The 17,978-nt window shown below is 38.8% G+C and overlaps 1 protein-coding gene across 1 annotated transcript in view; it reads left to right on the top strand.

Moving 5' to 3' along the window:
* Positions 1-8,520: 8,520 nt before the first annotated feature.
* Positions 8,521-17,978, top strand: part of RAB2A (RAB2A, member RAS oncogene family) — a 66,190-nt gene continuing 56,732 nt past the window's right edge. The window contains exon 1 of the mRNA XM_004679851.2: positions 8,521-8,865. Within this exon, the coding sequence (XP_004679908.1) occupies positions 8,820-8,865 (46 nt within the window). The 5' untranslated portion in view covers positions 8,521-8,819. The remainder of the gene's footprint in view (positions 8,866-17,978) is intronic.

Raw genomic sequence — 17,978 nt, 5'->3', positions numbered from 1 at the left:
GATCTGCCTGTTTTGCTCCCTACTCTGACTACGGTGAGTCCTCTCACCTCCCCTACACCTTTGGCCTGTACCCCAGTATGGTATGCATAAATAAATAAATCTTTTAAAAAAAAAAGTGATGTAAATTTGTTTTTCTAATAAAGATTACTTCAGTACTAGGAAAAAGTACTGTTAGGGAATAAAATGAGAGTCAAACATCTACTAGTTTGTATCTTAAATCTGCTTAACTAAAAGCAATGCTTTCCCTACTCACATTTAACTATATCTTTTAAACATGAAAATTAAAAGATATAATTGTTCTGACATTTACAAGAAAATTTTATGTCTCATAAAATTATTTAATTAATTAATAATTATTCTTAAATCACATGAATCTTAAAGGTCTTGAAGGGAAGCAAATAGCAACTTTATAAAAAAAAATCTTTTTTTTTAAAGATTTATTTATTTATGCATACAGAGATGGAGTACAAGCCAGAGGTGCAGGGCAGATGAGAAGATTCACCAGAGACAGATGGGGAGCAGAACAAGCAGATCAACAAAGTACACTGCTGAGGGGAGACGCAGGCGGATCAGGGGAGATCTGCCAGGCCATGTGGATCATCTCCAGGGCCGGGGATTGAACTTACACTGAAGTGGCTGTGGTTAGCTTGCAGTGCTGCGTCCTTACCCCTTGCGCCACCAGTGAGGGCCTAAAAAATCTGTTTAAAGAGCTTTTTGTTAATATATTCTGTCCTCAAAATAACTGGCTGTAAAAAAATAAAAGTTTGCTCTTTCTTTTTCTTTATCTAAAATATTTTTAGAGGCCAACAAAACCAAAACTACAATAAAGTTTTCGATAGATTAACCCACTTACAGCAAAATTGCATTGTAGATAAATTAAACTGATTTTACCCCAAATGAATATGATTTCAGAGAGTTGGGCATTTATTAGATTCCTGGTTTTACTTCTTAATTTCTTTACTTCTTAATTTAAAGTAGTCAGCTTGATGATAACTCTTTATTATTATTATTTTAATATTTTTTTACATCATTCTCCATTTTGTGCATTTTTTCATCTCAGTTGTTATCCCCATGGGCTTCCCACCACCAATTCACCTGTGTGACATCCCCACAGCCCAGTCACTCTTCCCACTCCAGTTTGATCCCATTCTCCCTTCAACCCCCATAAAATGTCTCTGGTTTATAGTTGTTCCTTGTTTTCACTTTTATTCTACTACTTTGTTTGTCTCTCTCTCTCCCTTTTTTTCCCTGATCCCTTACGCTCCTGCTATGAGTAAAATCATCTGGTATTTTTCTTTCTGGTTTATTTCACTAAGCATGATCCCTTCCAACTCCATCCATGTTGCTGCAAAAAGCATGAGTTTATCTTTTTTGATTGCTGAGTAATGTTTCATTGTATATATGTACCACCTCTTTTTAATCCAGTCTTCTATTTGGGGCTATGTGGGTTGATTCCATGTCTTCCCTATTAGAACATCAAAAAACATGGGGGTGCAGGTTTCTTTTTGAACTCTTAATGACACATCCCTCTTATATTAATGTCCATGTTTATTATAGTGGATCCATGGGACCAAAGGAATAGAGATGAGACACTCAGGTTTTGGTCTTGTCCTCTTAATCATCTCACTAACTCTTGGAGAAATCAGCTGCCACGTCAATACTCAAGCAGTCCTATAAAAAACAGATAGATCCTTGTGGCCTCCTGCCAATAGCTATGTGAGGGAACCATATGGGGAATAAATCCTCCAATCCTAGTCAAGCTTTGGATGGCTGTTGAAAGATTAACTGTAACCCCATGAGAGACCTCAAGTTAGAACCACATAGCTTAACTGCTCCTAGCTGTCAGATGCACAACAATTTTGTGAAATGTTATTGTTTTAAGTTTGTACTGTACTTTCCCATCCATTTATTTGAGGAGATCCTTGAGAATTGATGCCCAGATATCTTAAGTTGAGAAATTTAAAAGAGAAACACAGCAATCATTTTTAGCACAAAACTAAATTAATCTTGTAGATTTTTAAATGTGAGCATTTAGATATAATCTCACTTTTTGAAGAACAGATTTATCCTTTTAATAACTTAACTGTTATTTTTAAAAATGAGAAAGCTTGGGAAAAATAGACTCTTGCTTTCTCCAGAATAGAAGCAAAATATGTTTCTGGAGTGGTCATTGTTTTCTCCTTATGTTGAAAATCCTGAAGATGAGATTGTTAGAAGCAAGATGGCAATTATTATGTAAGAGGGAAGGAAGACAGGAGTATACTGAAATAAGATTTCAACTCCCTGAACCACTGATTGCCTAAGATCCCATCTTACTCAAAAGAAAAGTGACAGAAGACTTTTCTTATGTCCATTCCTTCCATTGTGACAGTTAACTTGTCATTTTCTCTAAAATGGAGAGAAAACACATTTTTCTTTATCAAACTTAAAGACCTTTAGTGGCAAAGAAGAAAATAAATGGAAGCACTTCTGGGAGTAATGAATGTTTCGCCCTTGAGCACAATGCAAAGGATACTCCTATGTATCCCTATTCTCGTTTCAATCCCAACTTTTCCAAAACAAGGAACAGCTGCCAATTAATGCAATACATAGAACACATCAAAGATAAATGAAAAGTAAGATTTGAAGCACTTGCATGGACTAGTCCAAGTTCACAATAAAGCAACAAAGCAGATAATAAAATGTTGCTGATGTAATACAGTTCTGTAGGAGTTGGTCTTTTAATATGCTCAGATACATTTGCAGGAAATCATTCACCTACAATTTGGTAAGTATGCTCTCTCCAAGCAATGTACTTTTCAGAGTGTTCTCTGTCTTCCTCCAGGCTATTCTATTATGTAAATAACTACAATTGTTATCTCTATCGAACAGATGACAGAAAGTTTGAAGAGGATTTTGTCAAGGTCAGCAAGGTCTTCCTAAGGAAGAGACTGAAAGTCAAACATCCAGAAATCCAATACTATTGGGCTCTTCTCCAGACCTCTTTGCTGTAAGACAAAACAAATGCTAAGGACTTAGAAAAGCAGTTCATCTAAGAACATTATCCTGGATTTTAACTCACTATAAAGGCCTTTATTCATTATTAATTCAAAATGTTTTCTGTAGTTATATTTTAAATCCACTATTTTATGAAAGTAGCTTATTATCACAATATTTACTTGTTTCTCCAGCCCTTCTATTATTAATATTTAGTCCCCTGGTAGAAAGAATGTCCTACATATTAAGTAAAGCTTCTTCATACATGTATCTACTAAGGATGTAAATTTCTGATCACTAAATTTTGACTCTTCAAGTGAGCTTTTGAAGGATAAGCAGATGGAGTGGAAGAGAAAAAAATAACAATCATTTCTGGCCTTGACAAGTGGTCAGAAATAGGTCATGAATAGGAAGTAAAACAGGGAATTTTAAATGTGTTACCCAACTAGAATACAAATGACAGATGAGATGAGTAAGGGAAACAAAAGAAGGAGAAAGCTATTGGAGTATCTGCAATGACTAGGTTAAAGCAGTAAGTATGAAAAAAAAAAATCTCTTTTAAGGCCCGCTCTCTCTCTGTAAAACCTACCCTCACTTCCCAAAATAAAATTCTACCCTCTCAATGAACAATACCTTTCCTATAGCAGGCCGGAAGCTACCATTGAATTAACACCAGGAGACCCTACTCTCCTTTACAGCAGTCTTTGTTGGGCTTGTACAGTTCTTAGTGACAGGTTGGAGGCAGAAGAAAAGGAGAAGGTTAAGGAAAAGGGCAAATAACTACTAAGATTATTTTATGTTTTCTGTAAGCTTGCCATTACACTAGACACTATGCCATTTCATAGGAAATTATGGCTTAGAGAGGTTAGTAACTTCTCCAAGATCACTTAATAGATAGGTAGGTGGTAAAGGCAGGATTTGAACCTATTTCTTTCTTCCTCTAAAACTGTCAGTGAACTCTTTACTTGTTGGATAATTAGCTCTGTCACAGTATTTAGAAATCACTGAAAGGCATTACACAATGGTTCTTAATTATTTCTGGATCAGACTCATGCAACTTTCTCATAAAATTACGTATGCGCAAACACATACAACACCTTCATAAAATTCTTAGAGGGCCAACAAACCCCACAGTGCATTTGATGCCTGGCTAAGGAACCAAAGAAACCAAAGTAAGAATTTACAGATTACACTCTTCCAAGTCACCCGTCTCCCATCTGGTCCTACTCTACCCCCCTTCCCACAATCTGAGAGTAAGCAAAACCAGAGAAAATTTAAACATATGAAAAATTTAGTTTGAAGCAGTAAATACAAAATTCTAATACAATACTATACTTAAAAATGTCATGGAGAATTTCAATGAAGAACCTTGGAGGATGTAACCTAACAATCTTTAAATTTCACAGTTATGATCTGAAGATCATATATTATGCAAGCCAAAGAGATGAGATTATTGCAATTCATCCCAGGGAGTAAAATAGTTGAAAATCCAAATGACTGGAAAATCCTAGGAAGTATACTACCACTCAAGGAAAGAGAAGTTTCTTTCTGTCATTTTGTGTGATGATTTTTTCTTAGCAAATGTTTTTAGATCTTGGAGGCTAAATAAAAGATTTAATATGAAGTTTGTGTGGTTTTTATTCATAACTCATACTTTTGAAGAGAATTTAAAACAGGTCTTTATATCACATTTTCTCTATAGCTCCATGTCGATATAAAACAACACACAGGTTTAGAGAAAATATAACAAATTACATGTAGAAAAAAATTAGAGGACATAAAATAGAACCTATTTTAAAATAAAATCCACATAGTGATTAGGCCTTTACTCTCTCAAAGTAATTTTTAAAAATCATTCAACACAGCTTCAAGGATTAAATATATATTTTTCATAATTTACAAAACATCTTCACATAGATTAGCTCATTGCCACCTAAACTGACTTTGTGACATCTAAACTGACTTTGTGAGACAGTTATCTACTTTTCTAGATGAGAAAACCAAGGTTCAAGAAGGACCTGAAAACCACATCCTTGCTCTTTTCCTTAAGACTTTACTGCTTAGCAACCAATCATTACAATTTCTTTGCACATCTCTCATTTCTGTCAGGAATAATATGCATTTGACCCTGGTACCCTATCATTTTTACCCAATGATTGTTACCTACTTTACAGGGCTTTAAACCTGGAATTTGGATAGACATAAAATTCAAGATGTCAGACTTGGAATAGCCTTTTTAAACTACACTTAACCCCTTCACTTTAGAGATGAGTGCAATGAAGCTCTGAGAGGCCAAATGATTTGTCATAATCATCCAACCAGTTAGTGGTGATGCCAACAACAGAACCAAGGTTTCCCAAGTTTCTTTCTTTATGCCGCAATGCCTCTAAAGTGCTATATTCACTTTTATGGTTTTCTTAATATACCCAAAAAGACCTTTCTCTTCAGAGTTTCCCATATGTTCAGAGTTTTATGCATACTGACATGGTCTTTTAACATGACCTGCATGGTCTGGCACCTGACTTTTCCAGATACTTCCTCTAATGGTACCGTAATGCTCCTGACCTGCAAGAACACTAGGCTTCTATGTAACATGCTGATAAGAGTTATCCTTGAATCTATGGATTAAGGCCATACCTCTGGGAGTAATAAGGATTGAGTTTTTCTTGGCAGGAAGGCCAATCTAGATGTCCACCAACCAAGAAAGACCTGGGTGAAAGACAGGAGAGACAAAATGGCCATAAAACCTGAGGCCTAGGACTCCATACTACATCCTCACCCCTACCCCACTTCCCAAATTAAAAATGTGTAGATCAGATTATGCAATTTTCAGGTCAACTTCTGGTACAATGTCCTTAAAATTTTTAGTAAAATTCCCTCCAAACATTTAATTAAAAAAAAAAAAAAAAGAAACACTAAACCTTTTGAGTTCAGATATAGTAAGGCCAATCAAACCATGCAGCAACTAGCAGCCAGCCTAGCATGAAGGTGTCTGTAGAATAGATACAATGAAAGGAGAGAATATTAGGCAACAGGAATAGCTGAGCAACTAAATTCCCATCACTCCTCCTCCTTCAGTGATTCTCCTCCCAATATTAGAGAATATGGGTTAATAAATGGAGCTACCTTATAAATTCTAAATTCCATGAACAGGTCTGTTAGTGGGCAGAATGAGAGGTACCTGAGACCCCCAAATCTCCTTACTTTAAATGGATACTGCCATCCACTGCATAAAGACAAAACATACTCTTAGTGCATAGGGCAGTCAATAGAAAACAACTTAAGTATAATTAGTGTGCAATAAAGACAAAGAATGTAGTTAAAATAGTTTATAATTAAACACCAAAGCTACCCATCCCTTTGTAGATAAATGCTCAGCCAAATAAGGTTGGCCTGAAGTGGGGCTACTGAAGTCTGAGAGCTTGCCACAGTCTAAAGACACCTTCTGGAGAAGACCCACAGGAAAGGGGCAGAAGGGGCCAGCCAGACAAGTCTGGAAGGAAAAGAGTTAAACTAAAAAACAAGTCAAGATAAAGGATACCATTGTCAGCCTCAAGGCTCTCTTACCCACCTCTGTCTTTCAAGGGTTTCCTTCCATATTACCCCCATGTCCTTGATACTAGTCCAAGTGAAGGAAGCAAGTACAGCTTCTTATTCACTTGTCTCTTCCCCCAGCCTCCTCCAAGTCTTCCCAGTGTTTCTGCAGCTCAGCCACTTGGGTGGGGCAGGGAACCTGAAACCTCCCTTTGGATATCACATTGTTACAGGCACACAAACTTTGCATTCTGCTCTTTGTGCATAAACTTCCCTTCCCTCCCCTAACCTTTTGGCCTTTAACACTCTTATTCACATTCCTAGTGCACAGATACCAACTTTTCTAGGTGTCCTATCCTGACATAAACTTTGTTTTTCCATCTCCTCTTCCAAATCCATGTTCTTTTGGGAGTGAGTCCACCTTTAATTGCAAAGCCTAACACCTCACAGAGCACACCATGTACTTAATAAATGTTAGTTGAATGAACAAGAAAAGTTACTTTGCTCTCCTTTAAAAATATTTTCAACAGTTAATTCACATATGCTGCAAAAAAAATTTCAAACTGCATAGGAAAATTTAGCGAAATGTTGATTTTTCCTCAAATCCCATCTCCTCTGGTACTGTAAACGGGTGGTCCCTAGGAAAAGGGGAAGTTCCAGGTTCCCTTCCCCACCCAGAAGGAGGGTGGAGCAGAACAGAGAAAAAGGGAGAAGAGAAGGAAGCTGGATGGAGAAGGAGGAGGAGACCTGAGAAAGCCACATAGAGCAGCAAGAATGTGATGAAGAAGCCGTGCTTGTTTCCTGACACTGGACTGGTTAAGGCAGATGTGGGTGAGATGCCTGTAGGGAGGTGACTATGGCAGTGTTTATATTGATTTTGATTGTTCTCTTTTCCTCCCAGATTTGTCTGGCCATTTCTGACCCTTTTCCATGGGTCCAGGCCAGAAGGTGCTTTAGTCTTGTGGCAGGCTTTCAGGCCTTGCTTTGGGCAACACCTTTTGGGTTTGAGAGGATGGGTAACTTCAGGTGTTTGATTTAGAAGTTATATTCTTTGTGTTCCCTATTGTATATTTGCTGTATTAAAGTCCCTTTACATTAAAGTTTTATATGTTTTGTCTTGTTGTGGCGGCGGATGGCAGAACCCACTTAGAGCAGGCAGATTTGGGGCTTCAGGAGTGCCCCTCTCCCCCTGTCCTATAACAGATTTGGGGAGCCCTGTAACAGTACCAGTTGTATTTCCTTTCAGATTTACTATGCACATATGGATACTTAAGTGTATTCTTCTCATTTCCTACACAATGGTAAAATATATAATTTATGTTAATAAAATAAAATGTCTTATACAACTATAACTTTTATTCCATACCCTTTATTTTATTGTCAACAGCTCTTGTATCTAAACAATACACACATAATAATACATAATGTTAATATATAACATAGGGTATGAATACATATTTTACATAGTCCATTGCCTTGTTTTCCACTTATCAGGCTTTTTTTTCCTTTTTAATTCAGAGCAGCATAATATTCCACAGTAAAGGCCTAACATACTATATGTCACTTTCCCTGAGTTACTATCACCAATTTTCAAATACTTCCAATTTTCACTGTCAAGCCCCAGTCCTCAAACCCCACACCCCCACGGGTGACGGGAGGGGGGGGCGCTTTTCAAACACCTTCCCCAGAACCCTGGGCGGGGCCCTGCACCGAACTCGACCTCCACCTTCCCACCATGTGCCCCGCGCCACCACAGCAGGGGAAGAATGCGGCAGCACCCCGCTCAGCAGCGACGGAACCGAACCCTTCCTCCTTCGTCTCCCTGTCGCCGGGGTCGCAGGCTCAAACGTCCCCATAGACCCCGGCACTACCTCCCCCAACTCCGGGCGGACGGGGTCGTCTAGGCGCGGCCGGCCTGACGCTGGGCGTGGCTCCGACGGTCCCGGGCGGAGCTCTGGCTGGGCGGGGCCCTGGCCAGCGTGGGGGCGCCTGCTTGCGGGGCTCCACCCCTTTCCTCCGGCGGCGCCGGCGGTCGCAGCACTTCCGGGTCGGCGCGGAGGCGGGGCGGGGGCGCCGCGGCGGCTGTTATTGTTCGGCTGAGCTCGGTCGGGCGCTGTCTCTCTCGCCTCCACCGGTGTCAGTTTGTGCGGCTTCCTCTCGACCCCTCATTCCCGGCGGCTGACGGCCCCGACAGCAGCAGCGGACGGGGCCTGGCGTTTCGAGGCAGAGCGGTGTCGGGGTGAGGGGCGCGGAGGAGGAGCAGTAGCAGGAGGAGGAGCCGTGAGCCCTGGCACCGAGCGGCCGCGGCCATGGCGTACGCCTATCTCTTCAAGTACATCATCATCGGCGACACAGGTGAGGGCCCGGGGCACGGCCGGGCGGGTGTCGGCGACCTCCCGGCCCAGGCTGAGGGGCAAACGGCGTCTGGCGGCGGCGCGGGCGCGGACGCCGCCCGGCGCCTCCTCCCCTACCGCGCCGCTCCATTTCCGCAGTGCTGGAGCTGGTGACGTGGGCACTGCGAGCGGCCGCGGCCTGGCCAGGCCCGGGCCTCGGCCCCCGCCCAGGCCAGCCCTGTAGCCGGGGCCTCGGCAGCCGTTTTGCAACACCTAACCTGGGGCTAACATGATTGGCGCAGCCGTGGGTCGTCAGGGCAGGAATCTGACAACCGCACTCCCACGCCAGGGGCCCTGGCCTGGGGTCGCTTCTCCACCCAGGTGAAGGAAAAGGCAGAGGGGAGCAGAAGGTGATGCGCAGAGGGTCTTGAGTTTCCTAACCAGCGGCACCTCGACCTACACGTATCTGCCAAGACCTTGTCAAAGTACTCCCTGGTGTGGGGGCAGCCAGCTGAAAAGGAGACAACGAAACCCTTAAGAAAATTTTTTTGATACCTTCAACTCCCAAGTCAATAAGTCACTTCTCATTACTTGACGGCTAGGGAGTCACTTTTGAGGTCAATAAAGCGTAAGAGTTCTCTCGACTCTTGCCACGTGTAAACTGGGGATGGCTGATAGTAATGCAAGGCCTTTCTGTGCTGCGCTATGGGTGTGTTCTTGTGTGTGTGTGTGTGTGCGCGCGCGCGCGCGTGTGCGGGCGTGCCCGTGGGTGTGCGACAGGCACACTGATTTTTTTTTCAGTATATCAAATCAGGATCCCAACTGCTAGCTCTAAAGTGAGCTGATGTGTGAAACGAGGAAATTCAGTTATTCGCACGTAAATTATGTTAAATTCAGGTATATTTCACAGATAAATCCATTGTGAAATACTTTTTATTCACTTGTGATTTTTTTGGCATTACTTTGAATCTAATAATAAAACCAACACTTGTTCAGGTGTTATAACTATTAATATACCAGAGTCTGATTTCAGTGATGATGACTCTTACACAACTTTGAACCCTTTGCACAACTTTAGAAATATAAGCGCCAACTTGTTGGTGCACTAGTGATGTAGCAGATTCAGTAAATAACACAAGAAAGATGTTGATTGCTGTCTAAAAGAACTTCTTGCTATAAATGTTTTTTAAGCAAGATGTTTTGATGTGCTGTATGGAAACTGCATGGTTGCCTGCTTAAATCCTGGAATAGGCAGTGTTTTGCCAATATTTTGTAGCAAATTTATATACTTTAAAAATGCGGTTGCATATTCTGAAGACTGACGGGGTAAGTTTCAAAGCCTAGATTGAAGAGAGAGTACATGTTGACTATAATTTGAAAGTGAGAGTGGTTATCACTACTTAGTTGTAGTGAAGATTCAGATCAGCCTGTGCAGGTTGTTTGCTTTCACTTTACTTAGGGAGGATCTACTGTGGATTTAAACACTGTGCTGGAAGTAGGTCTACAAAATATTAACAAGTTGATGGTCTGTTAGTATCTCCAGGCAGTTCAGAGGCATTACTATTGTTACCTTGGCACTAAATTGTACAATCTCTCCACTCCAGTTCAGCCAGTGTATTTTACTGTCAGGTTACATGTCTTTGTGAAACATGACTCTCAGGAGGCTATTCCTCTGTTCATAGTTTTAGTTTGATTTTTAAAGAATTCCTTAATTTAGCCCCTATTTACTTTTCTAATCTTTCTCATGATTCACTTTCCTCCTTTGCTTCCCCTGCCATTTAAGCCCAGTGACTGATTTCTGTGTTTTTTGTTTTTGTGATTCCTCTCTCACCTATCTGCTTGAAGTGCCTTCTCTGGGTATCTCATCAGTCCTTCAGAATCTAAGATGGGTCTTCCAAGATGTTTTCACAGTCACTATCTTAAACTTTTGTGAGGTGTCAGGATTTTCCTTGCATCTTGACTGCAGGTGACTTATTTCTCTCTACCTTAATGTAGCTCACTTTTTATCACTCTTTTGCTCTTAATTCCAGGCCATTTTAATAACTTGATGACAGAAATTTTTAGCCCAATTCTTGCTAATAAAACTGACTGAAATCTTTTACCGTGTTTCTTTAATTCAAAGTATACCCATAATTGTAAGATACACTTAAGGTCACCCTCCCTCCAAAAAAGATGACATTAAATCTACAATATGACATCCATCCTAATTTTTTAAAATAAAAGTTGTATAAAAACATGCATCGTTGCCCTCCCTGGTGGCGCAAAAGGTTAAAGCGCAGCACTGTGAAACTAGTTGCAGCTGCTTCAGCTCCATCCAGTTCTATCCCTGGCCTGGAAAGTGACCCACAAGGTATAACAGACCTCTTCCTTACTTGCCCACTGCTCCCCTCAGTAGTGTACTTCCTGTCTGCCTGTTCTGTTCCCCTCCCTGGTGAATCCCCTCACCACCTTTGCACCTCTGGCCTGCCCCAGTTCTATATGCATAAATAAATCTTAAAAAATAAAATAAAATAAAAAAACAGCACCTTAAAATGAAGGAAATCACTACATTTCCTTTGTTACTTTCCTTCACCTTTAAAACAGTCATCCTTGTCTTTTCCTTCCCTCAGTAGGGACAAATATAGGAGTATTTTGGCTTTCTAACAGAAGGGAACCATTCACATTTTCTCCGAGTTTCTCTTTCAGAGGATCATGATCAGAATAATACTGCTGAAATACTTTTACTTATGGACAAATGCAGTTAAGATGTAGCTTTTTTTTTTTCCCTAGGAAATTCTCACTAATTTTAATTTCTTTAGTTTTAGCTCTATGCTTTGTTGAAGTTATTTTTTTTTATTACAAAGTTTATTTTTACATCATTTTGCACATTTTTTTTTTCCCTCTCGATTGTAATCCCCGCGGGTTTCCCATCACCAGATCACCCCTGTGCCACCACCCTAGTCCCATGCATTTCCCTCCCTTCCCCCCCCCCCAAGATGTAGCTTTTAAGTTTTCATTGGTAAAGTCTTGCTTTGGAAAAATCATTTAGAAACGTGTCATTTAAAACTATATATAAAACAGAAACTGGTTTTAAAAAAAGAAAAACCTGCCTTAATAGCATACACAGATCAATCAAAAATTGTAAAATTGTTGCTTCAGAAATTCTGGCAGCAGCCTATCATTTTAACCTCTTCACTAATCTTTCCTCTTCACTGACTCTCATCTAAGCCCATAAAATAACAAGCCTGGCTGTGTTCTATCTTAAATGCCTCCCCTTTTGCCCCTCCCCCCACTGTCCCCCAAAATTAGTTAGGTCAAAACTTTTAAATCTTTTTGAGGAAAAGTACTACATAAAACAATAAACAAGACTTGTGTAGTCTTGTGTACCTTTATCACATGTCTGAAAATATTTTGTAATTGAGATAAACATAATAACATTATGTTTATTTTACTGTATAACAGTGATTTGATGCTTCTATGTAATGCAAAATGAAGATTAGAGTAAGTCTGGTTAAGATCCATCATCACATGATTACATGTTTTTCCTTTTCATGAGAACTTCGAATAAGTTATACAATATTGTTAACTGTACTCATTATGCTTTACACTACTTAATGTCTCTTATAACTTATGTATCTTATAACTAGAAGTTTGTGCCTTTTGACTACCACATGCATTTTAAATAATATTGTTTGTTGTTCGGAAAACTTTGGACTTTGTCTTAAATGTAAAAGTGGGCAGTTCAATATCAGATTTTTGATAAGTTGATGGACCTTTGAGGGAGGTGCTGCAATATTGAAATTAGAGAGTGATGATAAGGAATTTGCTAGATGGGTAAGGGGGAAATGCCTGCTAGGCAACTGGAAGTTCATTTTACAGCTCAGTTATAGTATTGATGCTTTAAAAAAGAGATTGGTGAGTTAAAAGTAGAACTATCTGTAAGCCATTGGAAACTTTAAGTGTGAAAGGAAGGGAGGAGTGAGAAGTTTAGAGTTGGTTGCAAGATCAGGTTGAGGTATGTGTGGTGTGTGTGTGTGTACTAATATGGAGAAAACAGGTTAAAAGATTGAGAATACAAGAGAGGATAGGAGCAAAAATCTTAGAGAACTTGGGGAAGGAACGGCTTAAATTCTCCAAACCTTTAGTGGAATGAAGACCTATTCCTGTGAGAGACTCAAAGGTTTTTTTTTTTTTTTTTTTTTGTGACTCACCTAGAGTGTTAAAAAAATATTCAGTGGCTCAGCCCCCCTCAACCCCCCAGTATTTTGATTCACTAGGTCTGTGGTAGAGTACTTAAGACTTAGGCAAAACCTAAGACTGGAGACACCAATCTTATTATTACATGAACAAATTTGTTAAACTATTCTCAGAAAACAAGCTAGAGAAGCAAACTGGAAAATTTGGAGGTAGAAAAACTCCATTAATTTTTTTTTAAAACTATGACATTAACAGCATTCATATAACACATACATGTATATGTCTGCATAGTTTAATAATTTTAAAGAATAGTAATAAATCAGTGTCCATGTCATGCTAAGAAATACATATCCACATCACACATACCTCTTATTCTCTCCCAGGTGTACACTAGCAGTGAGTACTCTGATAAAAATTCTTTCCTTGCTTTTCTTTACCATTGTATCACAGATGCCACCCTGAACTATTGTTTAGTGTTGCCTGTTTTTAGATGTGTTTAACTATTTTATCAAATGAGAGAGAGAAAATATGTCTGAAGCAGCATTTGAATTTTAGACATTATGTTTTACTTAAACTAATACTTTATGCATTTTATTTTGTCTTTAAAGATTTTTGACTGCCTTTCCTCTTTGTCTCCTTTTCCTAATTAGTTGATTTACTTCTTTCTTCCCCTAGTATTTCTATTTCTCCTGAGATTAATACTGAACCATAAAGGCAGCTGCCCTGTTTTTCTTATTTTTTTTCCCTTTGTTAACCTTTTCTGGTGAACCTATTTCCACCTCATTTCAAATAATGCCTCTCTTCTTTCTCAGCGCTTTTGTGCTCCTGCTCCTGCATGAACTTAATTTTTCTCCCTTATCTTTGTCGCAGCTTCCCCTCTTCATTTTATCTCTCCAGCTCTCCTCTTCTTGCAGTAGCCAGTAATTTTGCTATTTTATTTGAGCAGCTCCTAATTTTGCCGGCTCAGCTGTTTTTCCCTCACTCTAGCCTGCTATGCTTCTCCATTTTGTTACTGTCTGCTCACTCTTAGTCTGTAGCTATGTCCTTTGCTACAAAAGATGCAGCCACATGCTGACTTGTCCCCTTTTCTAATTTTTTTATTTTCTGCGTGAACATTTCCATTGGATTTTATCAGCCTAGTTTTACAATGTGCATTCTGGCTTTTATTTCTGATTTGTGGGTATAGGATACCTAGCAAAAGGTGCTAGAAAATAGACTCCTTTGCTATAATATACACATTGTCACACCGTCTTAATTTCTGCAATGTTTCTTACGCCAAAAACTGTTTGGGTCTCATCCTTAGAAATGTTCTTGTAAAAGTGGTGTTTGTATTAGTACTAGACATTCCTGTGGTAGTCAGCCATGGGCCTTTTTTTCCTGAAATATTCTAAAATTGGTTCTTTTTTGCTGTGAGGTTTTTTTCTTTCTGGGGTTTGGTTTAAGGAATCTCTCAGGTATATCCAAGTTTAATTGATAATGGAATTCTCTGCATAAGCTTTTGGGTACTTTGTAGTAGATTTTTGTGAGAAATTCTCCATTTTTTTATAGTTTGAGTACAATATCAAATTTTTTCATCCTTAATACTTTACTAAATATATGTTGTCATTTTACAGATGAACTCGATAGCTTGAGCTGTGATAATTGGGACAGGTTATTAATGATTCTCTCATCTCCATCTCTTGTAAGTTTTTAGTTTTCAGAGCTTTAAATGTAGGTCTTTACATTTCTCCCAGTTCTCTCTTCAGAGTGTTCTCTTTTTCAGGTGTAGTTGTCAGTTATTTTAGTTCTCATCAAATATGAGAGAGAAAGGAAGAAAATGAATATTGATGCATTCATGCTCTAGTGAACTACCTAAAGTCAAGTCCATGCCTGGCACAGAATTAGTTCGGGTGAATGATGAATGAGTACTAGGTAGCCTCTGCTGGGTAGACTACATTGCATTAACCAATTTATTTCTTCTTGTGTAGAGAAAGGATTTAAGAAAACTTTGAAAAGGTAGTTTTTTTGCTGGTGGTGTAAGGTTTAAGTCACAGAGCTATTACCACCGCCTGGGTTAGAACCATAGCCAGGGAACCAATGTGCATGTGGTTCACAACCGACCTCTGCTGTCTTGCCTGCTGCTCCCCTTAAGCAGTGTATTCGAGTAAATCTGCCTGTTCTGCTTCCCACTAAGTCTCTGGTGGGTACTCTTAACCTCCACACATACCTTTGGCCTGCACCCCAATTCTTCTACAAAATGAATATTTTGTTTAAAGTGTTTAATTTTTTAATGCAAATGAGAAAGATGGTAATTAGTTTTCTCTTGCTACCATAACAGGGTGCCACACATACTTAGTAGTTAAGGCAGTACAAGTTGTCTATGGTCTTACGGTTCTGAAGTATGTCTAATTTCCTGTATATGTAGGAACATGTCAGAAGTTTGATGTGTGGTTCACCAGGCTGAAATCAGTGTTTCAGCAGGACTTGGCTTCCTTGTGAAGGGTCTGTACTATTCAAGTTGTTGTTATAAAATATGGTTCCTTGCAGGTCTGAGAGCCCTTTTCTTGCTGGCTATGATTTGCAAGTTGTTCCCAGTTTTAGAGACCACCCACATTCCTTGGCTGTGGCCCTCAACCTCCTCCTCCTTCAAAGCCAGCAACAGCAACAGATTAAGTTCTTCTACTGTCACGTTTTCCTCCCTCCTCTTGGGGAATTCTACCTGTGATAGGATCTGGGGAAAGGTTGCCTGCTTTTTGACTCATGTGATTAGATTGAGTTTTCCTGGATAACTCAGGATGATCTCCCTATCTCAAGGTCTATGATTTTAATTACATCTGCAATGTCTTCTTTGATCTGTGGGGTAGCAATTCCTGGGATTAGTGTTGGTGTGTCATTGTTGGGGAGGGAAGGAGTATTTTCTGCCTACCACAGGGACTAAGGAAAAACAGTAAGAGAATAAGTAGAAACAAAGATGAAACCAGAAACATTAATATTCAAAGTGTATGATGATGACAGAAATTGTGTATACCTTTTTGAAATGAATACTGTATTTAACACCACCCTATACAAAGAGATAATCCTGTATACTTACCCTAATTGTTTTATCCACTTTAATTATATAATATGCATGCTTTTAATTATTCCATAGTAATTATTGTTAAAAATATTGTTTAAAAAATTTCTTGAAAGAAATTTTTCTTATGATCCTCTTAAAAAGAATACAATGTAATATAGTGAAAATGTGAGACTGTGACTGGGATAGAAGGCTTTTCTCTAGTGACATAACTCAGTGAATCTGAATAGTAATATCCCTGACAGAGCCAATCACCAAATGGAATTTGAACCATAGTCTTAACTCCAAAGTCCATGCTCTCTCCTCCAAATCACACATATTTCTTGATTCTCATATTGTATATCAGGCCTCTTCTATAAGTTTACTAATTTCTTGGTTTGCTGTGGGAGTGCATAGTCCCCCAGTTCCTTTTAGTAAAAACACATATGACCTTTATTTGTGCAAAAATGAGAACCATCATATATAAAAAAAGATAAAAGTTTTTCTCTGTTCCTTAACCTGCAATGTGAGCATGGGCCACCTCTCTTCCCAAATCTTGATGTTCTTGTCTGTAGATTAATATGTGATATCATGTGTGTCACACTGACTTAACAAATGGTTAATATTTCATCTTCACTTTTTAGTCTACTTCATAATTGTTTTTCAAATTTTCCCCATGTTTGTTTGAAAAATTTACCTTCTATGTCTTCTAATGTGTTTTTTCCCCTCCTCAATCCCCTGCTTAGCTTACTCATTTGTGACCACCAGATAACTGAGGAGTCTACCATCCTTTATTCTATTTGTTGCTTTCATAGTCTGTGTTAGTATTTTCTTGAACTTGCCATGTTTGTTTACATCTAGATGTTTTACGGAAAGTTCAAGATTCAGAGCTGTTCATGTTATTTCAGAATATCTTTATTTTTAGCAGCCTGTGACTAACGAAGTCCACAAAATGATTTCAAAAGATTCTAGAAAGAATCTGTTTGATTACAAGGCACAGAAACCTCTTCCCATCTAACTCAAGAAAATAGGTTTATGGTTAGAATTGTAAAAAAATCTTGCAGAACTGACCACTGTGAAGCATTGCTTGAGCAAATTAGGAATGGTGCTTTTGGTTTTAACCATGTTTTATTTTGTTTTTCTCAGTCTTTTGACTTTTTGATTTCTGACTATTTCGCTTAGAGAATATAGCCATGTTTTGATTCTTCAGTGTGTGAATAATTTTGTAGTTTTAGTATACTGGGTCACTTTGTTCCTGTTCAAGGGGTACCTAAAGCTGTATATCCTTATAATAAGCCATGGGGGTCAGGGTTTATATCAGATTTTTTATTTGCATTGTGGGGGGGGGTCATCGTCTATATTCTTCATAGTCCTTGGTTTACTTCATTTCTGATATTTTGGAAAAGAAGTTCAAATATAGCCTATTATGACAGTAAATTTTATGTCAAATTGATTATTTTCCACAGTAAATTTGAGTGTTCATTTGTAAGATTTAGATGAGCTTGGGTTTTTTCTTTATCTTGCTGAAGAGTTAATGAATCCTTTATTATAAAGTTGCCCTCCAGTTTTTATGCAGTGTAGCATTTGGTAGTGTTGGTTTTTTTGTGTGTGTGTGTGTTCAATGTTTGATTTTATACTAATTTTGAATATTACCTTTTGTGTTTGTCTCATATTTTTTTCATTCTTTTTTTTTTTTTCTGGAATCAGGTCTTACTGTGTTCAGAAAATAAACATTATAGATACTGTTAAAGTACTTATATATCCTTTTATATCTCTTTTTTTTAAAGATTTATTTATTTATGCATACAAGAACTGAAGTACAGGCCAGAGGTGCAGGGTGTGAGAGGAGTCACCAGAGACAGAGTGGAGAGTAGATCAGATAGACTGAAACACACTACTGAAAGAAGCAACGGGTGGGTCAGAAGAGG

This window comes from Condylura cristata, unplaced genomic scaffold (assembly GCF_000260355.1).
Source record: "Condylura cristata isolate star-nosed mole 26May11 unplaced genomic scaffold, ConCri1.0 scaffold00009, whole genome shotgun sequence".
Lineage (NCBI taxonomy): Eukaryota > Metazoa > Chordata > Mammalia > Eulipotyphla > Talpidae > Condylura > Condylura cristata.
This window is presented reverse-complemented; position numbering and strand designations above follow the sequence as displayed.